The 24415-nt window shown below is 41.9% G+C and overlaps 1 protein-coding gene across 1 annotated transcript; it reads right to left on the reverse strand.

The window, feature by feature from the left end:
* Positions 1 to 23412: 23412 nt before the first annotated feature.
* Positions 23413 to 24196, reverse strand: LOC115956266. Its single transcript, XM_031074695.1, has 2 exons — positions 23837 to 24196; positions 23413 to 23523 (listed from the first exon to the last, which is right to left on the reverse strand). The coding sequence occupies exons 1-2, from the start codon at positions 24194 to 24196 to the stop codon at positions 23413 to 23415; spliced, it is 471 nt and encodes a 156-aa protein (XP_030930555.1).
* Positions 24197 to 24415: the final 219 nt, after the last annotated feature.

Consider the following 24415-nt stretch of genomic DNA (forward strand, 5'->3'; position numbering starts at 1 on the left):
GTAGCCAGGGAATTTGCATGGGTATTTCCACTTCTAGGGATATGAGATAAGTTGAAAAATTCAAATTCTATTTGTATGCACCTAACTTGACCCAAATATTCCTACATTCTTGCATCCCGGGCTTCCAATTCCCCTTTTACCTGGCCTACGACCAGTCTTGAATCTGAAAACATTTCCACTGCCTTTCCACCCATTTTTTAGACCATCGCCATTCCCATCAATAAAGTTTCATATTCTTCTTCATTGTTTGTAGCCGAGAATCCCAACCTTAATGATTTTTCAATGGTGATCTTCTTAGGAGATACTAGAACCAACCCCACTCCTGATCCCCGCTAATTTGCTGCTCCATCCACATATACTTTCCAGGATGAGGGGTCTTGTGTGGAGATTAGGCCAACTGATTTTTCATCCATGCCATGGTTCTTTACATTTACTTCTTTAGGAAGTTCAGCAAACTCGGCTACCAGGTTGGCGAGGACCTGGCCTTTTACAGAGGTACGAGGCATATACTTGATATCAAAAACTCCTAGAATCATGCCCCTTTTGGCAATCCTCCTGGTGTAATCCGTGCTCCGAAGTATTGACTTGAGCGAAATCTGAGTTTGGACAACCACGGTGTGTGCCTGGAAGTAATGGGGAAGTTTTCGTGTAGCATGCATTACCACCAAGATGGCCTTCCCCAATGGTAAATACCGCACCTCGGCTTCATGAAGTGACTTTCTTACGTAATAGAATGGCTGTTGTATGCCACTGTCTACTTGTATCAAAAAAAAACTTACCACATGAGAGGCTACCGCCAAGTAGGCAAACAGAACCTTATCCACCTCAGGACTGGACATGATGGGCGGCCGAGATAGGTACTCTTTAAGCTGTTGAAATGATACAACACACTCCTCAGTCCATTCAAATAATTTCCATTTATGCAGCAAAAGGAAGAAGGGTCGCACCTATCTGCTGACCTGGATATAAATCGATTCAAAGCAACAGTCATCCCAGTCAGTTTCTGGACCTCCTTGGGATTTCGAGGTGGTTGCAAGTTGTTAATGGCCTTAATATGATCAGGGTTCACCTCAATTCCCCTGTGAGTCACCATGTAGCCCAAAAACTTTCCCGAGCCTATACCAAACGAACACTTGGAAGCATTCAGACGCAACTTATGCTTCCTCAGAATTTCAAAAATGTTTATGAGGTCTCCCACATGCTTAGACACCACATTGCTCTTTACAACCATATCATCAATATAGACTTCAATGCTCCTGCCCAACTGTGGTTTGAACATTTTAGTCATCATCCGTTGATAAGTAGACCCTGGATTTTTCAAACCAAAGGGCATCACTTTGTAATGATAGTTTCTAGTGGGAGTGACAAAAGATGTCTTTTCCTGATCATCCAGTACCAGTGGTATCTGGTGATATCCTTGAAAGGCATCCAAGAAACACATCCAAGAAACTCATTCGAGGATGGCTTACCATCGCATCCACCAACTAATCTATCCGAGGCATAGGGAAAGGGTCTTTTGGACAAGCCTTATTGAGATCTGTGAAGTCCACACACACACGCCATTTCCCATTTTTCTTTTTCATCACCACCGTGTTAGCTAGCCACTGAGGATAGAAAACTTCCTTGATAGCCCCTGCCTGTTTGAGCTTTGTTACCTTATTTCTGACAACCTCGGCGTGCTCTTTGACGAACGCCGAGGTGGCTGTCTCTTCGGAGTGATGGAAGGGTTAACATTCAAATGATGACGAATGAAACTTGGATCTACATCCGGGGCTTCGTACGCACTCCACGCGAACACATCAATGTTTTTTCTAAGAAATTCAACCAATTGCTCCCTTTCTTGTAGAGGCAATTGAACCCCAACCTGAAAGAACTTCTTCGGATCATCACCAACAATTACCTTTTCTAGATCTTCACATTTTGCTTTGTCAGCTGGTCTATTGAAGAGCAACGCCGGAGTTTCTGATTGCTATAAACCATTCTCAGCAGTGACCAAGATTTTAGCCTTAGGCCGATGTTGGTTGGCCGCTACCAGGCATTGTCTGGCCGTAGACTGACTTCCTAATATTTCCAAAACCTAGCCTCTAGAGGGATATTTCACCTTTTGGAGAAGAGTGGAGGAGACAGCTCCTAGGGTATGAAGCTAGGGTCTGCCTATAATGACCGTATATGGAGAGAAAGCATCTACAACAATGAAGTCCACCTCCACCACATCCGAGCTAGCCTGCATGGGTAGTTTGATCTGTCCCTTCGGAATGACCATATTACCTTCAAAACTCACTAGAGGAGAACTGTAGGCTGTTAAATTCTCAAGGTTTCAAATTTAGCCCCTTATATAGGTCAGGATACATTATCTCAGCTCCGCTGCCCTGATCGATCATCACCCTTTTCACATGGTACCCACCAATTCTAAGTGTAACCACCAAAGCATCATCGTGAGGCTGTATGGTTCCAAGTTTGTCCTCATCTGAAAACCTAACACCAGTGGGATGCCCATCTTGACTCTCTTCGACATTGAATTGAATTCCTTAACTGGGTAACGAGATACTGACATTACTCTGGAGGGGCAAGATCTGATCCTCCTTGGGGCAACAAATATGACATTTATCGTGCCTAGAGGGAGTCTCGAAGAAGCATCTCCCCGAAACTCCGAACCCGTTTGGCTCCCCCGGCCACTGGAATGATGCAAGAGTTACTTTAATTTCCCTTCCCGGACCAGTTAGTCTACATGGTCCCATAAGTTTCTGCAATCCTCGGTAGTGTGTCCATTGTCCTGATAATATTGGCAATAAAGGTTTTGATTACGCCTCATAGGATCTCCTGCCATCTTGTTCGGCCATTTGAAGAACGACTCGATTTTAATCTTCTCTAGAACTTGTTATACTGGTTCTCGAAACACAGCATTAACCACCTGGGTGTTGGCAGATCCTGGCTGCCCAACAAAGTCTTTTTGAGGTCGGTTATTATTGTACCGGTTCGACCTGAAATCCCTCCTCTCCTGAGGGATCACCTTAGTCTTTCCTTTCCCCTGCAGTTGGTCTTCTTCTACCATTCTGTACTTGTCAATCCGATTCGTAAGTTGACGCACACTGGTAACAGGTTTACTAGTTAGAGATTTCCTCAAATCATGCTCAACCGGGAGGCCAGCCTTAAAAGTACTAATGGCCACATCTTCATAGTCCCCATCTATTTCGTTAAACATCTCCCAGTATCTATCTGAGTAGGTCTTCAAAGTCTCCCCCTCTCGCATGGACATAGATAATAAAGAACCCAAAGACCGAGGAACCCTGCTACAAGTGATAAAGGGAGCGCCAAAGGCCCAAGTGAGCTTCTTAAAGGAGTCAATGGAATTCGCCCTTAAACCATTGAACCACCTCATCGCCATGGGGCCCAAACTAGAAGGAAAGACCTTACACATCAAAGCCTCATCTTTGGAATGAACAGCAATCCTTTGATTGAAGTGACTGACATGTTCCACCGGATTTGTTCGACCATTATAAATGGTGAACGTGGGTTGATGGAATCGTCGAGGAAGACTCGCGCCTTCTATGTTTCGTGTGAAGGGTGATTTAGAGATTTGACTCAACGCCTTGTTCATGGCATCATTCCCCAGGCCTTTGCGTGGTGGGCTCTTATATCTACGTCTATGGTGGTACTCCTCGTCGTAGGAGAAAGACTCGTTGGGCAGAGTTCTGGATCTCCATCTATAACTAGCACCATCTGTCTCCTCAGAGGACAGCTTGAAGTTGGGCGATGAACGTCTTTGCCGTGCATGGCGCAATTCCCTTTTCAACTCATCGATTTCACGTTGCATATCTCTATCGTTCTTTGCATGGGAAACACGGCTCTTCCCTCGAGACTGGCTTTTACTAGTATAAGCTGCGTACACACTTCCCTCACGATCTCTTCTCTATTCGAGGCTTCTACACGGATTGCTATGTTGAGACCCCCTTGATTCTGCTTGGTGTAGATTCGTATCCACCTGGTGTGGACCTGTCGCTGCCTGGTGTGGACTTGCTTCTTCCATCTTAAACGTTGCACCCAAAATACTTTCAGAATAGACCAAGTTCTTCCCACAGACTGTGCCAATTGTAAGGACTGAATTTGGATTGGACCCAATATAGGATTAGGTTTTAGCCCAACGAGCCCAAACAATGAATTTGTAGAGCGTGGATGAAAGACCTAGTTCTATTCAGTAAGAAAGACAATAACGGTTGTTTATTTAAGAGAATCAAACACAAGTAAAGTGAGAAAATCTATCCTTGACACAATCCGAGGAGCTATGTTATAATGTCAAGTTGATGATCAAGGTTGCAAAAGTTCAAAGGATTATTACAAAGATTTCTTGGTTTTTTCCCTTTTCTTTTTTTTGGCCACCTTTCCATGCTATATACTATAATTTTGGTATCATCCCTACCATACATATGTAGGTTAGGTTCTAGGAACTCCTTCTTGTCCCATCTAACACCTCCCAGAACCTTCAACTAGCAGCTATAAGGCTACTTCACCACTGTTCAGGTATCACCTCCACATTAATGCGGCTAGAGAGTTAACTGGGATGCATTTAATGTGGAGGTAGCAGCTTTTGTAGATATTTGTTGCCTCCCTCTACTCCTCTCTTATCCAATGTTTGACTTCTAACCGTGATGCAGCCTTGAAGGATGTTCAGGATGATAGGGCATTTCTATTGACCTCGGATCTCTATTTCCGAGATGACTTTTCTCCTCGGACATATTTTGGACTATCATATACAATCCTTATTTCTTCTTCTTCTACCACTCCCATAATAACCTTATTTGACCATTCTCGAACTAGTAAATATCCTCGGATTGGGCCATAGGCCCAATTCGTACAGTTTTAATAGTACCTTCTGGCTAACTGGCCCCCAAAATAGCTATTTAGCACCACTATTGCTAGTGCTCTTAACTATTATCCTAATTTCAAAAGTTAGGTCTACTTTAGTTAGACCTATGCATAGAGGTCTAATTTGGTTTCTACACTTCATTATATATAATTGGGTAACAACTTCTTTCTCCACCATAACCTCTAAGTTAGTGGTGTATTCTCAAGCCGATGTCTAAAATGGACACATCTCGAGCAACACCTAAGAGAGTCAATCAATTGGTAGCCATTAAGGCATTGATGATTAATGCCTTAGGGTTCTCACAAGCCTAATCTAGGACAAAATATTTGTCTGAGACTTTGGAAATCATACTTTTATTTTTATTTTAAAACTCCATTTATCATTTTGAAAAGGGAAAAAAAAAAAAAAAAAAACCTATTTATCTTATGATTATATTCATATATTTTGTTCAAGGATTTAATAATATAACAAGGTTAGAAATTAAAATCCCAACTAAAAATGGATTCGTTTGGCTTGATTTCTAAGTTTATGACCTTTAAAAATTAGTTTTTGGCTAAGTTGTAACTCTTTGACTAAGATGTTAAGAGTTTAACCAAGCATAACACATATGTTTAATTGATTAAACACAACTTTATGCTACCTAAAGCCATTAACTTAATTAGCACATAAATTTTGAGAATATTCATTTAAAAAAAAAGATCCATTTCAAGTGAAAATGGAAAGAACACATTTTAGAGTTAATGTTGTATTTCTTATATCTAACTATGTATATGCTATACTCAAATAATAATAATAATAATAAACCACTATATATATATATATATATATATATGTACATGTTATAATGTCATTTAAATTTAAAATGATATGTCATTCATTAGACACAACTTTATATTTTTAATATTTAATTTGAAATATGAAATGGAAAGAATCCCAGCATCCTATGATATATTATCTTATAATTAACTTTGCATAAAAACCACATTGTGGCCATCATACAATCCCATTTATTTTTTTGGATAATGGTCATGTCCTTTGGCTAAAGTAAAGCGTGCGTATGGTGTCCCATCCTCATCTCTCAACCTAACTAGATCTTGACTATTGAACTCCAATGCTTAATTACTTCACAGTTTGATTGTCGGCACTTCACAAATAACATCAAAACCAAACAATTTTTTTTTTTGGTCCCAACTTTCCCTTTATCTCTATCTCCAAAATTCTATAAAAAGGGAGTGCCACTCTGCTCTTAACTCAACCAACAAAGGTACAGAAAATTTCCTTAGCGTGTCTTAGTGTGTATTTCCTTAGTGAATTCTCTCCAATCCTCCTGTGTTAAGGAAAATGGCTTACTTAAAGTCAAATGCTTTTTTTCTTCTTGGTCTTGTCTTTGCTGTTGTTGCCCTCATTTCATCCGAGAGCTCAGCTCGTGAGCAAGTTCCTTTTCAAACCTGTAAAGTTTCTTAATTACTTTGTTGAGTTATGAAAAGTATAAAATTGGGGATGACAGATCCATTTAAATAGACCTGACGGTTAGTTTCTTTACATGGATGGATCCAAGATACATGGACACAAGGTAGATGAATCTCAAGGCCACGTGGCATCCATATGGCTTGAGTGGCCTCCAAGTAATCCTAAATGGAAAGAACTTGCATCCTATGATTAAACCTAGTCAAAAGAATCCCAATATGAAAAGAATCCCAACATAGGAAGGATCCTGTAATATACGTGCATTTGTGATGATCTTTTCCCTTAAGGAAACACCTTCCTACGCAAGAAACGGAGGTTAACTCTACACCATTATAAAAACCCAAAGCCCTCAGAAAATAAGGTACGCATAATTCCCCCCAGCACTGGCACTCTAGAGTTGTGTAAAGTTTTCTAACTTAACCTTCGGAGGGTCTTTGGCTAGTACCACACCAGTACTCTCCTAAGGTCTTCTTGTTCTGTATTGTGCAAGTGTTGCCTTAAGTACGTGAGGACTGTGTGACTAACTAGTGATTTTTGGCATCATCAGTTGGCGTCGTCTGTGGGGAACTATCAGGAGATAAGCCATACTTACCACTTCCCAGACAAAAAGTTGCATGGTGCTTACTTGTTCGATGGCAATAACCACAACAATTAGGGTGACGAACCGCGCACCACGGCCTTGGAGAGACAAGTTCAAACCCTCACAGTAGTAGTGGAATGCCTTACCAAGCAGAATCATGACCTAGAGGAACAGCTGTGCCAGAGGAACGCAGCGCTGAACACCCAAGATGAAGACCAGGATGGAACCAGCACCGAAAGAAGGACCAAGAGGGGCCAGAAGGCAGCAATGCCCCAAGCAGACAAGAATAACAGGATACCAGTCGTCCGTCTAGCACAGATATGGCTCCCCCTCACATAGTCGCAGAGATGCAGACGATGAAGGAACGAATGGACTTCATGATGAATGCCCTTAAGGGACGGGTGTCCAGTGACCTTGACGACTTGATCCATTGAATCGACTCACCATTCATTGCATCCATCTCGTCCTTCCCCCTACCACCAAAATTTTGAATGCCTCAGGTGGAAAGCTACGACGGTTCCAAGGACCCCCTCGATCACCTGGAGTCCTTTAAGACTTTGATGCACCTGCAAGCTACAAGGAGTGGCAGATGAGATTATGTGCAGGGCCTTCCCCACTGCGTTGAAGGGTCCCACAAGGATTTGGTTCAGCAAGTTGACGCCCAATTCCATTGGTACCTTTAAGGAGTTGGGCGCCCAGTTTGCCTCACACTTTTTCGGGGGGCATAGGTATAAGAAATCTACTACATGCTTAATGAGTATTAAGCAATGAAAGGATGAGACACTGACATCTTACATAGCCCGCTTTAACAAGGAGGTGCTCTTAATTGATGAAGCTGACGATAAGATACTCATTGTCGTGTTCACAAACGGACTGCGGAAGGGTAAGTTTCTATTTTCTTTATATAAGAATTACCCGAAAACCATGTTGGATGTGCTTTATAGGGCTACTAAATACATGAACGCGGACGATGCGCTACTAGCTCGAGAAGAGAAGCCCAGAAAGAGAGAAAGGCAGGAGGAATCACGGCAGGACAAGGGGCAAAAGATGGCTAGGATAGGAGAAAGAAGGGAAGATAGACGTTCCAAGCCTCCAACCGGAAGATTTACAAGTTTTACCCCACTATACATCCTAATTTATCAAGTCCTAATGCAAATCAAAGACGAAGGGGCCCTGACATTTCCTGGCAAGTTGAAGGGAGACCCCAGCAAGAGGTCCAGAAACAAGTACTACCGTTTCCACCATGATCACGGTCACGACACGTCCGATGCTATGACTTGAAGCAGCAGATAAAAGATCTCATCAATCAGGGGAAGTTGTAGAGGTTCATCGGTAAGGAAGGGATGGAGCAACCACAAGGACAGCCCGCCTTGAGAGAAAACGAGCACCCTAAGCCACCTTTGGGAGATATAAGGATGATTATAGGGGGCAAAGCGGCTACTAGTTCTTCCAAAAAGGCACCCAAGACCTACCTACAGATGGTTCAAAACGTCCAGCTGATGGAGTATGTTCCAAAGATGGCACGAGTTGACAACCCCGTAATTGGGTTCACGGAGGAAGATACCTAATGTCTCCATCACCCACATGACGATGCACTTGTAGTTAACATACGTGTAGGGGATTACAACACCCATCGAGCCCTTGTGGACAACGGGAGCTTGGTCGATATCCTGTACTATCCGGCATTCCAACAGATAAGAATAGGGACAGAACGGTTGATTCCAACCAACACGCCACTCGTAGGATTTGGAGGAACAAGGGTGCATCCCCTAGGAGCGGCCACCCTGCTGGTATCGGTTAGAGATTACCCTCAGTAGATCACCAAGGATGTCACATTCCTAGTTATAGATTATTCATTCGCATATAATGCCATGTTAGGTCGTCCTACATTAAATTCATGGAAGGCCATGACCTCAACCTACCATTTGATGATCAAGTTTCCCATCGAGTACGGGGTAGGAAAAGTAAGAAGGGATTAAGTGGTAGCATGTGAATGCTACATCGCCATGCTGGAGATGGACGAACATTTGCAAACTATATGTATAGACAAACAGCAGATGGTAGCAGAACCGGTTGAAGGATTGGAAGAAGTACTCCTTGATGATTCTAGGCCTGAACGAACAACGAGGATAGGTACTTTGGCTAGCGAGCCAGTACGTCAAGCCCTCACAATGTTCCTGAGGAAGAATCAGGACGTGTTCGCCTGGAGCCATGAGGACATGCCAGGGATTGATCCATCGATCATAGTCCACAAATTGAACGTGTCGCCCTCATTCTCTCTTGTCCAGCAGAAGAAGCGAGCGTTTGCGCAGGAGCGAGACAAAGCCATAGCTGAGGAGGTTCAAAAATTATAGGAAGCAGACTTCATACGAGAGGTGTACTACCCCGACTGGCTGGCGAACATGGTAATGGTCAAGAAAGCCAACGAAAAGTGGAGGATGTGCGCAGATTTCATGGACCTAAATAGGGCTTGCCCTAAGGATAGCTATACTCTCCCGCAAATTGACACCTTGGTCAACTCAACCGCAAGACACCAACTGCTAAGCTTCATGGACGCATTCTATGGTTACAACCAAATCAAATTGAATGAGGCTGATCAGGAAAAAACCTCATTTGTCACTAGCCAGGGGCTCTTTTAATACAAAGTGATGTCGTTCGAACTCAAGAATGCAGGTGCCACATATCAAAGGCTGATGAACAGGATGTTCTCACATCAGATTGGAAGGAACGTGCAAGTTTACGTGGATGACATGCTGGTAAAAAGCATATGGGAGGACAACCACTTGAGCGACCTCCAAGAGACATTTGACACATTACGGTCGTACAACATGAAATTAAATCTAAACAAATGTGTGTTCGGGGTAACGGCAGGGAAGTTCCTGGGATTCATGGTATCCCAAAGGGGTATTAAGGTCAACCCAAAAAAGATACAAGCTATAATGGAGTTAGCTCCGCCAAAGACGGTCAAGGAGGTATAGAGCCTGAATGGAAAGGTAGCCGCATTGAACAAGTTCGTCTCAAGAGTAACGGATAAATGCCTACCTTTCTTCTGTACATTGAAGAAGTCATTTGAATGGACAATTGAGTGACAACAAGCGTTTGAAGACCTGAAGGCATATCTTTCTTCTCTGCCATTACTAAGCCCATCTAAGTTAGGGGAGGAATTGTTCCTATACCTTGCTGTCTCCCCAGCCACTGTCAGCGGAGCTTTGGTCAGAGAAGAGGATGGGGTGCACAAGCCCGTATACTTCACGAGTTGAGCACTTCGAGGAGCGGAAGAGCAGTAGCCTCAGATGGAAAAGCTCGCCGCATTAGTAACTGTGGCGCAAAAGCTTAAGCCATATTTCCAAGTGCACACTGTGATCGTCCGGACGGATAAGCCAATGCGTAGAGCTATAAGTAGCCCTGAAGATGCAAGACGGATAGCATTATGGGCATTCGAGTTGAGTGAATTTGACATACAGTATTGACCACGTACGGTTATGAAAGGGCAAGTAGTAGCTAATTTCATCACAAAATTCACCCTTAGAGAAGGCCAGGGGGTAGAAGAGATCCCACATTGGAGCATCCACACAGATGGATCCTCCAATAAGCAAGCAAGTGGAGCTAGTGTGATACTCCATAACCCGGAAGGAGATAAGATCGAATGCATGGTCCGTTTGGACTTCCCTACGACCAATAATGAAGCAGAGTACGAAGCCTTGGTAGCAAGGCTAGATCTTGCCAAGGCGATAGGAGCTGCAAATTTGGTCATATATTGCGATTCCCAAGTAGTAACCAGTTAGGTTAATGACGACTATGAATGCAAGAATGAACGGATGAAAAAGTACCTCGAGTAGGTGAAGGATCGAATTAGAAGCCTCTGAGTAAAATTTGTTCAAATCCCATGGGAGGAGAACGAGCACGCCGACCAACTTGCTAAAGCTGCTTCAGCAGAATACATGCTCGCCCCCCATCAAGTATTATCCTTCATTCAAATCTCATCATTAATAGATGATACCAGTGTACAAGAGATAGATCCTGAGAACTATTGGACGACACCAATAGCCTCCTACTTGAAGGATGGCGTGCTACCAGATGACAAGGAGGCTGCAAGGAAGTTGAAGGTTTAGGTAGCTCGTTTCGTTTTGATTAAAGACGTTCTATATAAGAGGGGCTTCTCTCGACCATACCTGAGGTGCCTTATCTCCGAGGAAGTAGAGAGAAGTCCACGAAGGATTCTGCGAAAATCACTCTAGATCTCGATCATTGGTGTATAAACTAATCAGGGTAGGATATTACTGGCCAACCATGCAAAAGGATGCCCATGCATACGTCAAAGCTTATGTCAGAGATTTGGCAACCTCATCAGGCAACCGACAAAGGAGCTCACCCCAATGACGGCCCCATGGCCGTTCACCCAATGGGGGTTAGATATCATGGGTCCTTTCCTAATAGCGATTAGATAGTTGAAGTTCCTAGTAGTCGGTATAGACTACTTCACCAAGTGGGTAGAGGCAAAAGCCCTGGCCACCATCACTGAAAAGAATGTGCGAAGTTTTTTATGGAAGAACATCATTTGTAGGTATGGTATACCTAAGGTGCTGGTCTCGAACAACGAAAAGCAGTTCGACAATGACGTATTCAGAGACTTCTGCTTGCAGCTAGGGATCAAGAACAACTACTCATTGCCACTCACCCCAAGGCTAATGGACAAGTTGAAGTCACAAACCGATCCTTGCTGAAAATCATCAAGACTCGGCTCGAGGGGGTGAAGGGTATATGGCCAGACGAACTACTAAGTGCTTTATGGGCATATAGGATGACGGCGAGAACGCCTACAAGAGAGACACTGTTTCGACTGGCATACGGAAGTGAAGAGGTCATCCTGCTAAAGTAGGACTTACAAGCTACAGAGTAGGGAACCACAACGAGGGCAAGAATGACGAAACTATGCGCCTGCAGCTTGATCTAGTGGACGATGTTAGAGCAACAGTTGAGCAAAGGTTAGCAAGGTACCAGAACCTCATGGCCAAGCATTACAACTCCAAAGTTAGACCCAGGGACTTCCGGATTGGAGATCTTGTCTTGAGAAAGGTAACAGGTGCCACAAAGGACGCCTCCTAGGGAAAGTTGGGGCCTAATTGGGAAGGGCCATACAAAATTGCATCATGGCACAGGAAGGGAACATACCACTTGGAGACATTGGACGGGCAAAAGTTACATCACCTATGGAACACAGAGCACCTGAAGAAATACTACCAGTAGGCGACAACATGAACAATAATATAATACTCCTCATTTCCAGTTTATTGCTTTCTACTTAAGATTTTATTATTCGTAGTTTCTTTTAAGCCCAAAGGGCAGGTTTTTTAAGAACAATTTTTACATGCATGTTTACCACAATAAGAGGAGTTATTCAGAAATATTGTGTATGATATCTACATGTCTACATATTCATTAAAATCAAGTCCATAATAGGACGGGTTCATCTAAGAGGATGATCAGAAAAGTATAAGGTCCATATAATGGACGGGTTCAACCATAAAATGAAGTCAAGTCCATAATAGGACGGGCTCATCCAAGAGGATGATCAGAAAAGAATAAGGTCCATATAATGGACGGGTTCAACAACAAATTAAAATCAAGTCCATAATAGGACGGGTTCATCTAAGAGGATGATTAGAAAAGTATGATGTCCATATAGTGGACGGGTTCAACCACAAATCAAACATCCATGATAGGACGGGTTCATCCAAGAGGATGATCAGAATATAGTGGACGGATCCAAATCCACAAAGTGGATAGGTTTCATCCTTAAAGGATGACTAATGAATAAGTCCATGAAGTGAACGATTTCAAGTTATGGATGACCATAAAGTGGACGGATTCAAGTCCAAAAAAGTGGACGGGTGTCATCCTCAAACGATGACTAATGATAATCCCGTTAAGTGAACGAATTAAAGTAATGAATGGTTATTATAAGCCCATAAAGTGGACGGAGTCCACAAAGTGAATGGGTCTCATCCCTAAAGGATGGCCAATGGTAAGTCCATAAAACGGACAGGTTCAACCACGAGGAAGTCCATAAAGTGGAGGGACTTATCTTGAAAAAGCATTTGACAAGTCCATGTAGTAGACGGATTATCCCAAGGGGATGACTTAAGCCCGTCGATCAAAAAAAAAAAAAAACTACTGCTGGACAGGAGTATTTTCATCTTTCTCTTCCACAAATTGGATGTCATCAGGATGACGAGTGTTGTCCACAACGGGTTTGATTTGGCTTTCAGCAGCAGTCTCTCCGTCACCACGAAGGTTGTCGACCGGGGCATCATCAGCGAATAAATCATCAGTGCTCTAGGAGTGGATGGTTTGAATTGAGGTCTGAGCTTGGGCATCAATAGTGACAAGGGATAAGTCCAGGTCTGGAAAAGAAGTTTTGACTTGACGGAGGCAGTCGTCAAAGCCTTCAGCAAAGGAGCCTTTGAGCTCTACTAAAAGGGCGTCGGAGTCACAGTACTCGCGTATCGCTTCTTCATTTGCCTGACAAAGCCAGTCCTTGGTGTCACTAATTTATTTCTCCTTGTCCTCCAAGACCTACCTCAACAGCTCCGTCTGCTTCTCAAGCTCACCCCTAGCTTCCTCTGACAAAGCGAGCTTCTTCTCCTGAACTGTCTTCCAAGCCTTCAGCTCAGCCAGCTTGTCCTCCGTCGACCTCACCCTCGCCCTAATACGGTCCAACGCCGTCTCGTGGTTTAGGCAACGACCCATTAACCCCTTCATCATTAACATTTCCTGAAAATAGAAGGGTTAGTAACGAGGCAAGTAAAAGGGAAAAAAAAGAGAAAGGGGACGGATATAGTTACCGAGCAATGCTAAAGTGCCCCGTCTCCCTCATGGCTTCAGTTGCATGCTTACTCAAGTCTTCATAGTCATTAGCTATGATGATGGGCGAGAGCTGCTCCAACGCATACTTAGAATCGGAGGAGGACGGGTGGTTTTTTAGTGACGGGGACGGGGCCCGTCATGAGTCCCTTGCCTTTTCTTGGACCAAGCGAAGTGACCATCTTCTTGGTCTCAACCTTCAACCCCACGACATGCTCAGGGACATTTTTGGGCTTCTTTGGAAGACAATCAGTCTTCTCTTACTGCTTCCTTTTAGCAGACGGGTTGGCCAAACCTGTCCCCTTAGGGGGCTGACTCTCCTCTTGTTTTTTCTTCAAAGCAGCTTGCTACTTGATGTAGGTCCTTCTCTTGCTGTCTTCCATTTCTGCACAAATATGGACGGATGTATGGGGTTAGATAATGAAAAAACAAAAAGAAACCAAAAGTATTGGGCAACGGACTTACGTTTACTAACTTAATAGTCGTATCGATGAGCAGCTACTGTGGGTTTTGGTCTATCACAATACCAGAAGAGAGTATCTAAGTTAACTAACTTAGCCCACGTCCTCTCTAACAGCTTGGTTTTTTTTGAAAATTTTCTCCAAAAAGCTCCACTGTTCAAGTGAAGCTTGTAGACGGTCTCGAGCTGCAAAAGAAGACGGTTAGAGTAACAAGTAAAAGTTAAAACAATCAAGAAGCTAAATGCAGACGGATGCATACCAAACGAGGGCATTATGCCCCATGTCTTGTCGACGGGCATGTACTCATTGTCACCAGGGTGACACATCCACTCGTCACCTTCCATGAAAAAATAATGACTCTTCTAGTTCCTATTGTTGTCAGGGGTATCACACACTAGCCGCAGCAATGGGCTCCTGGGCACAAAACTACACATGCCCTTGGACTGGTCGATCTTAGTCGAATGGTAACAATAGAAAAATTCTTCCACCGTTAACTGACGTGCCCCGTTGGACATGGCCCTGTATAAAACCTCCTCGCCAAGAAAAACCCTCCAGGAATTTGGAGAAATTTGTGTGATGACCAACCCTAAGTATTGGAGAAGGCGACCGTGGAAAGCGCTCAATGGGAATCTGAGCCCTGCCTCCTTCTACACCCTCATAATAACACTTCTCTGACTTGTAGGGTAGATAGAGGGGTATGTTCTCAGGTATCTGGAATTTCTCCTTAAGTATGTTGAAGTGTGACTCTTTGATGGTAGAAACGAAGTCATTGACCATCCACAAGGGTAGTATTATAAACTCCCTAAGTCCATCAGGACATATGACGGATTGGATTGGGGGTTTGGCACCAACTAGTCCATCAGTAAAGTCATCCCTTGACCTACCCATGTCCAAATCCTCATCCGTTGTGGAAGGTGAGGTGGCCGATGGATTCCTTTCTTCACTTAAGGTGCCAGGGTCGTTCTAACCTGATGGGGACATCTCATCGTAGCACGCCTCCTCACGGAGACACAATTGGTTACTTGACGCACTAGACATCTGTCACCTACACATGACAGGTAAACCCTAAGACACTAACGAATCTACATAGACGACAGGTATGCAAAGTCAAAAATGATGAAAATTCAACAATGGGTGAAGAGTACTTACCAATTGAAGATGAGCACCAGAAAAGGTGTAGAGGACGGATGCACCAAGTAGACGGTATGCTTGTTTGTCAAAGGTGACGGTAGTGCTCTTATCGTAAATTCACTAAGGAAAGTGAAAAATAAGAGGTAAATGAGCAAGTTTATATAGAGGGAATGGCATGGAAGACGAAGGGAAGCTTCGTTCCAAAATAATAACCACTGAAGAAATGCCACGTGTCCCTACGTCATTAATGACCCTAGGCTAGCCTGTCTGTCTGTGCGTGCCTCTTAGAAGATGAGTCGAATTGTCACTCCATGGGTCCGTCAAAGAGAGGTAACGGACCCCTGGAGTGAAGGGGCAACTGAAGAGTATAAAATTGGGGATGACAGATCCATTTAAATAGACCTGACAGTTAGTTTCTTTACATGGATGGATCCAAGATACACGGACAGAAGGTGGATGGATCTCAAGGCCATATGGCATCCATATGGCTTAAGTGGTCTCCAAGGAATCCTAAATGGAAAAAACTTGAGTCTCATGATTAAACCTAGTCAAAAGAATCCCAATATGATAAGAATCCCAACATGAGAATGATCCCGTAATATACGCGCATTTGTGATGATTTTTTCCCTTAAGGAAACACCTTCCTACGCAAGAAACAGAGGTCGGCTCTACACCACTATAAAAACCTAAAGCTCTCAGGAAATAAGGTACGCATAATTCCCCCCAGCTTTAGCACTCTAGAGTTGTGTAAAGTTTTCTAACTTAACCTTCAGAGAGTCTTTGGCTGGTACCACACCGATACTCTCCTAAGGTCTTCTTATTCTGTGTTGTGCAAGTGTTGCCTTGAGCACGTGAGGACTGTGCGAATAACTGGTGATTTTCAGCATCATTAAGTTAAAAATGTCACTTTGCTATTTTCTTTTTCTTTTTTTAGCTCAAATGCCTTGATTGTTCCACGACTGGTGTTTTTGGTATAGGTAAAACCAAAATAAACCAAACTTGCATTACTTCTAGTGTGACTGTGAGAGGTTATTTAAAAATAATCCTCTCTATTCATAGTCAATAACCTACACCTAAAAACTAAATAATGTCTTGACTTGATGATAAAGAGCAATTATTAGGAACTCTCTCACAAAAAGAACATGTAAATTCACCATTTATAGAAATATAGTAATAATATACGTTAATTTCCTCTTACAAGGGGGAGCAAAGCAAAACAAACAGAGAGAGTACTTAATTTTCCTAATCTATGACAGGCACGCATTGTATGCATTAATTTGTTTCACAATATATGAAAACATTATGTTCATGTGTGTTTCATAGGATGTACTTTAAGCTCTTTTGTTTCTTAAATCGATAATTTTTTTTTCTTTTGCAATACACTGTGACATTATAACTTGTCGTTCATTTTTGTAGATGAGAGTGATTCAATGGAGGAGGTCAATATAAATGCTGGGGAAAAATGCCTATACACCCCCCTGAACTTTAAACTAGTGGCCAAGACACCCTCTTAACTTTTATATTGGCCAATTTACTCCTTAGACTTTACACAACTGTCAAATTAATACTTCCACTGGTCTAACGGAATAGTCACATGAGTGTCACGTGTAACTTTAAAATATAAACTCATCCCATGAAATTGAAACCCAACGGATCTTACCATTAAAAAAAAAAAAAAAAAAAAAAAAACCAACGGTGAAAGAAGAACAACCTAGGTCTAACTGGCAGCGGAGAGAGAGAGAGAGGTAGAATTAGAGCCACCACAGCACGATGTCAAGTTCTTTATTTGGCTGTTGTCTCTCCGTTCTTGTCCTACTTGCCCTCTTGGTCCCACCACTGTCACAACCTCTCGCCCCTGGTATTTTTTTCCTTCTTTCTTTCCAATGCAAGTATTGTTATTTCAAATTTTCAAGTACTCTCTGTTTTTCAGTTGGAATTTATTGGTTTGATTTAATTTTTGGGTTGGGGTTTTTGTGTGCTGGTTTCATAGAAGTTAATGGAAATTACAAATGAAACAAACATTAAATTTGAGACTTGAAATTACTGTAAATTTGAGACTATGGAGAAATCTCCTTCTTGGTTTTTTTAACAAAAATGTGTTAAGTGAGTAATCTTTGTTGGTTCTTGCTTATATTATGCAAGTATCATGTTGGACAAATTTGATATTTGCACTTAAAATAAAAAGGCCACCTGCTTGTATTTCATCAAATTTAGCTCACTTCGACAGTGGTATTGGTGAAATTGAGGTTTTCTAATTGAATGCAAGGATTGTGACAGGTAATTGATTGGTGGAATTCTATCCAAAGATAAGATAGTTATGAGGAAATTGGAGATCCCTATGGCAAGTAAAACTAGAACTATGCTTGAAGGTCTAGCAAGAGAAGGATCATTCAAACGGTTTCTCGACAAACAAAGTTCTTTCAATGAAAAATTGGATACCAGAGCTTTCTCCAGTTGCAAATATTCTTATTCGCAGATGCTCAAATTAAGCTTGTACTTTGTACTTCTTACATGTTTACTTCAACAATAGATGTATCTTGTAGAGTTTTGTTCTATTGTTATTTGAAATTTGTTCGTAATATTGGGTTTTAGTATGGACATCATGCATCCTAGCTTATTTCAAATCCATTTTTTATGGCACACATATGGTCACAGTTTTCTATTTATATTTATGCCAACAATGAAAACTGAATGATGCAAAATCCTTGGTATTTCTTCAAGTGAACTTCAAGAAAGCTTCAAAATAGAGGCTGCCGAAAGAAGGGTTTGTGATATAATGTAATATAAAAATGTTCACAGTTATGTAATGTTCAACTTATGCAATTAATGGCATTTCATTAATATATGGGTTCCTGAAAAAGCTTATAGCTTGAAATACTGATGTATCGATCCATATTCTTTGTTATGCTCATGAGAAATATTTTTAAAAAAAATTATCAAGAAAATAGTGGAAATTTCTCCTATTAGGAAGAGGCCAATATATGACTTGCGTAAGTCATTGTGGTTTGCATTAAGTCACTACCAAGTATATAAATTGGGGATCAAATCATTCTCCTTAGCTAACACTAACAATGTCACCTTATTCAATTGCTTTGATTCATATTTTAAGCTTAAAAATGCAATAAGCACTAAAAGATGTCTGTCTCCCAATAAGGGAAGAAAGTTCCAACCAAAAAATGAACATTTTCCAATTTTCCATGAATTGAAATATCAGTAAGTGTTTACAATTGGCATATTGTTTCACAAAAATAACACCAAACGAATCAATAATTACACTTTTCTAATACACCACTCCTTTAGTGCCTCCTTGAAGACTACATGTGATGCAAATACGAGTCCCTATGTTAGATGTACATTCTTCATGTTAGTGTGTTGGTTAAATTGGTTAAACTCAGGGAATCTAGACCTTGAATTCCTACATCATCAGAAAACCCTTCTACAATCCTCAACTTATCACCATGGAATCACATTGGAATTGAAGGGGTGGTACATTTGGTATAGAAGGTGAATTTGCAAGGAGTGACAGTGGACATTCATCCATGGTTGTAACACAAAATTAATAAGAAGATTAATAGAAAGAGCTAGAAAAAGAAAAGGAAGAAGAACAATATAGAAAATAGGGGGTAAAAATACACAAAACTCCCTATGCATAAACTATTCCCTCAAAGCTAGAGATTTTTACAAGTCTACTTATTTAAATGAAACAATATGGAGAATATAATTAATTGTAAATGGCCAATACAAACAAATAAACACCTCGCACCCAGTGCTTACACCAAAGGATTCAAAAAAAAGAAAACAAAAATATGTAACACTCTGGATCAAAATGCATATGAAATAAAATCTCACTAATAACATGCTCACTCAGTGATCAAAAAGATTTACAGTGCTTCAGACACACCCTACATCTAGGCTAATGAACTGAGTGGTATGAGACCTTTATGCGCTCAACAAGATGCTCACTGATGAACTGAGTGGTATTGGTTCATCGTGGTCTAGGTTGTGCTATCAATTAAGGCTTGGTATTGGTCCATCCTTACCACACACGTGTAGGTTAGATTCGAGGGATTCCTTCTTGTCCCATCCAACACTTCCTAGAACCATCAACCAGTAGCTATAAGGCTGCTTGATCACTGTTCAGGCATCACTTCCATATTAATGCGGCCAGAGAGTTGGTTGAGAGGCAATTAATGCGGAGGTAGCAGTTTTTGAAGATATTTGTCTACCTTTTTATTCTTATCCCTGGTCCAATGTCCTACCCTTAGTTGTGATGTAACTCCAAAGTAAGTCCGTGATGATAAGGCATTCAGATTCACCTCGGACACATGTTGCCGAGAAGGTTTTTGTCCTCGGACGATTATTGGGCCCTATCTCACATTGTCTCTACTCCTCTCTCCATTTTAATCCCCTTATGACCTTATTTGGGCCTCCTCGGATGGTTTAATATCCTCGGATAGAGACATAGACCCAGTTAATACTGCTTTAACGATACTTCTTAATTAACTGGTCCCCACAATAGCCCCTCAAAATCTTGCTTTTTGACTCCTCGGAAGAAAAGGATGATTTTGATGTCCTTATCCGATCTTGTTTTTGGTTTTACTTTGTATTCCTAACCTCTTATATGTCTTTTTGTATGCTCTGGATACGCTCCTGACGCTTCGGTGTCCAGAGCGTGCCAGCATTAAATTTTGGTGACGCCCCTGTCCCCTACGTTCAATGGTAAGATGTAAATCGTACGGTGGAGGGTTTTTCTTGTTTTACTAATGAGAACTTTCCCGCTTGTAGCTTCTGCGCTACTATAAATAGCTTTTCAAATCAATTCTCTCTCTTACTTTCAGCAATCACAAAATTCTAGAACTCATACATTGAACCTCTCTCTTTCTTTTTCATTTCCTTGTGCATCTACAAATACTAGAGTTTTTTCCGAGGACCATTTTTCAAACCTGTAAATCTTCTCAAAACCTTTTTAGTTTTCATCTTAAACTTGTTTATTTTCTTCGTAAACCTTTAGGAGAATGGGTAAGTTTCAATGTCTGGTTGAGTCCGAGGAGGGTATGAGAAGCTTCCGGGCTAAGTATAGGATCCCACCAACAGTGGGTGTGAGGTATGCGGCCCAGGGTGAGTGGGTTGGTGCTAGAAAAACAGGGGAGGTGGTCATTCCCATGATTGCCTTCATAGAAGGTGGGATGACCATTCCCATGGGTACTATTACTAGGAATTACCTTAGGTTTTTTAGGTTATCTCCTACACAGTGTGCCCCAAACATGTTTAGGGTCTTAGGAAGTATAGAAGTCTTAAACGAGAGATTGAACCTCAACCTGATCCACCATGATGTGAATTGGGTGTATACTCTGCATAATTTGAAGGGGCAAGGATATTACCTCAAGTCGAGGTATCCCGCCGTAAGGCTAATTCAATGCCTTCCCACCTCAAATAAGAATTTAAAGGAGGACTTCCTTATTTTTTCCGGGAGAATGGCACGATGGTCTGCCCTGTACAATGGAGGAGGGAGAACCAGGTGGAAGGATGGTCGTAGACTCATGAACTCTGGTTTACACATTTTTGTTGTTGTTTTGTGTCTCAATATTCTTGTTTCTAATGAAACTTTCTTTTAACTCAATGATTTCGCTGATAGGCGCTCTACTAAACCCAAACTCAACTTAGTCAACAAAGCGAGCTTGGATAGGGTGTTGCAAGCCGAAATATATGTGAACGAAGCTGACGGTCAACTACGAGCAGCCCATTTGATTCTTGGATACACACCTCTGTCGTTTGCCTTCCAAGTTCCTAAATACGTAATCAAAGCTCGCGACCCTCGGCTCCGCCGTATCAGCGTTGCCTATCAAGGGTTCGTCGTTCCAGAGGGTGTTCCGCTCTCTAGAGACACTCCCCGCACCCAACCACTTTTCATTGCCACTCCTTTAGTAGGAGCATCCTCATCCCAGCTCGTTCTCAGGGAAGAGGAGGACAGAAGAGAGGAAGAGGGAGAAGAAGAAAGAGAGGAAGAAGAGGAAAATCCAAAGGAAATTGTAGACTTGTCAGACTCCTCGGACGAATTCGAGGTTTTTAATCAAACTATACACTCCGAGGACGATTTTGATGAAATGGGTGTACAAAGGAAGCCCCAAAGAAGTCTCATGGAGCTGATAGAAAATCAGCCTGGGAAAGGTGCACCGGGGAAATCTGCACAGTCTCAGATTCCCCCCCCCTCCCACCAAATCACCTCTTTCTGCTCCTCACCAGCCTCCTCATCAATCTCAGCCGGTTAGAACTGAAGCTGCTGATTTAAAAAGGCGAAGGGAGCAGAAAGGGAAAGACGTGGTGGATATTGGAAGATCTCGTCCGACCCGGGAGAAAGAGGCCCAACGAGCTGCGAAGCAGCAAAAAGTCAATCATTCTTCTCAACGGGGCCTGGAGAGGTCGAACACTCAGCCTCTTGAGCCATAAGCTTGGCTGCCAGTACCTATGCACGGTGGAGAGCCCCTGAGGGTTGACGCATCACTCAGGGATTTCAACGGTGGCATTGGGTGCCACGTAGCCTCGGCTGTGGAGGAGGCTTTGTTGCTTCCACGAGATATGGCCGAGCTAAAGAATATAAGGAAGAACGAACTCTTCCTTAACAACAAAAGATATCTGGGAATGGTATAGTACTAACTCTTTTTCCCTTCTTTTTTTTTACTTGCAATTATTATTTACTGACATGTACTTTTTATTGGCTATGGTGTTGATCCTTCCCTTTTAGGTTATCCAAAATACTTTCAAATTGGAAGAGATTACCAACAACTGCTTCCAGCAATTGGAAGATGAAAGGAAAAGACGTACGGCTGCCATATAGACATGACTATATCTGAGCATAACCTTGCCGAGGTGAGGAAAAAATTGACTGCTAAGGAGCAGGCTCACCGTAGCGCGGATTCGGCCTTGGAATGCGCACAGAGACAAGCCAAGGACCAGAGGAAGTGTCTATGTGAGGCAAACGAAGAATTGAATGCTACCAAGGAACAACTGGCAGCCTTTAAAAAGCAGTTGGAGGAAACCCAAAACCTAAAGGATCAAGCTAAAAAATCCAAGGAGGAGGCCGAGAAGGCAAGGGTTGAGGCTGAGAAGGCAATGGACGAGGCCGAGCAGAAGGGTTATAACCTCGGGGTAGCTGAGACCGAGGAAAACCTTAGGGCAGAGGTCCCAGTGGTATGCCACATTTACTGCACCCAAACTTGGGATGAAGCCCTTAACCGAGCTGGGGTTGAGGCTTCATCTGAGTTGAGGAAAGCAAAGAATGTGTTTTACCCTTCTGCAATCCGAGCCTCAAATCCTCCTTCCACTCAAAAAGAAGTGTCTTCCATAACTGTTGATCCAAATCCAGAAGTATTGCTTCAGGATCGTCCTCCTCCTAGCCAACAAGAACCAACAAAAGAGACCGACGCTTCCCAAGAAGCCTCTTTGGATAAAGCTACAGCCATTCCGAAGGTAGAGTTAGCTTCTCAAGGCTTTCAGCAAGACTTGGTTTCTATAGTCATGCCAGTTGAGGGAGCTTCTAAAGACAAAGAGGGAATAACTACGTCGAAGGCAGACAAATAAGCCAACCAAACTTCCAAGCTTCAAATTAAGTTGAAAAATTAGGCTTTATTTTGTAATTTATTTAGAAATTTTGTAAGGGACTTTGTTTCTGTTTGTTTATTTGTTTTTTTTTTTTTTTTTTTTTTTAGACATATCCTAATGAAGTATTCATTTTTACTTTTTGGAATTCGTTTGAGTTGCTGTTTATCTCATTTTTGTGTTATTCATTTTGTCATTCTAGTTTTAAGTGGTTTCATCTTGATTGTCCTTTGTTTATACAAGAGAAAAAACATAACTTACACACATTAATAGTTGGCAGCTAAAATGGATGATAACCATTGAGACTATAACATCACATGGATATATTTTGGATATGTATATATCCATTCTAATAAATTGAAACTTAAGGAAGCGTTCAAAAGTTGGATAAAGTTAAGTCCAAAGCACTTCAATTATACATTAAATGATGCTCACAGGCCTATTGGGATTTATATCTTCACTAGGTAATTAGGAACCCTGTGATCCGAGGATGGTACTTGAGGGTTTTTTACTTTGAAATGCCCAAGTTCATGTGGCACTAGCATTTTAATAACAAGAGACTGTATTAGTTTCCATTAAACCCGTTTAATGCTCCAATAAAGGTCATAGGGTATCAATTTCCACTAAGTTTGTGGTCCGAGGAACCTGACACAACTTAGTTTTTGTTTGATACTTCAATAAATGTCATAGGGTATTAATTTCAACTAAGTTTGTGGTCTGAGGAACCTGACATAACTTAGTTTCTGTTTAATACTTCAATAGATGTGGAAACACATGATGTATGATTGGCTTAAATTAAAATAAACCCAAACAAGACTACTTTTATTAATAATAATACCTCTTGAGATTGTTTACATTCCAAGAATGGAGTACAGCTTTTTCATCTAAGTCTTCCAGATAGTAGGCTCCTATTCCTGCTACTGAAGTAATCCGATACGGTCCTTCCCAATTAGGCCCTAATTTTCCCCAAGTTGGATTCTTGGTGGTTCCCAGAACTTTCTTCAGCACCAGATCTCCTACAGCTAATGACCTCAGCTTTACATTAGTATCATAGCCTTGCTTAAGTTTATACTGGTAGTAAGCCAACTGAACCATTGCATTCTCCCTTCGCTCTTCGATCAAGTCCAAACTTTTTGCTAACAACCCATCGTTACCGTCTGAGGTAAATGCACTAGTCCTTAATGTTGGGAAACCAGTTTCCAGAGGGATGACGACCTCAGCTCCATATGTCATTGAGAAAGGAGTCTCTCCTATTGACCGTCGAGGCGTTGTTTGATACGTCCAAAGGACATGTGGCAATTCTTCTACCCATTTTCCTTTTGCATCATCTAGCCTCTTTTTAAGTCCGTTAACTATAACTTTGTTGACAAACTCAGCTTGCCCATTCCCTTGAGGATAGGCCGGAGTGGAATATCTATTCTTTATCCCTAAGTCAGAACAGTATTGCCTGAA

This window comes from Quercus lobata, chromosome 8, assembly GCF_001633185.2.
Source record: "Quercus lobata isolate SW786 chromosome 8, ValleyOak3.0 Primary Assembly, whole genome shotgun sequence".
Lineage (NCBI taxonomy): Eukaryota > Viridiplantae > Streptophyta > Magnoliopsida > Fagales > Fagaceae > Quercus > Quercus lobata.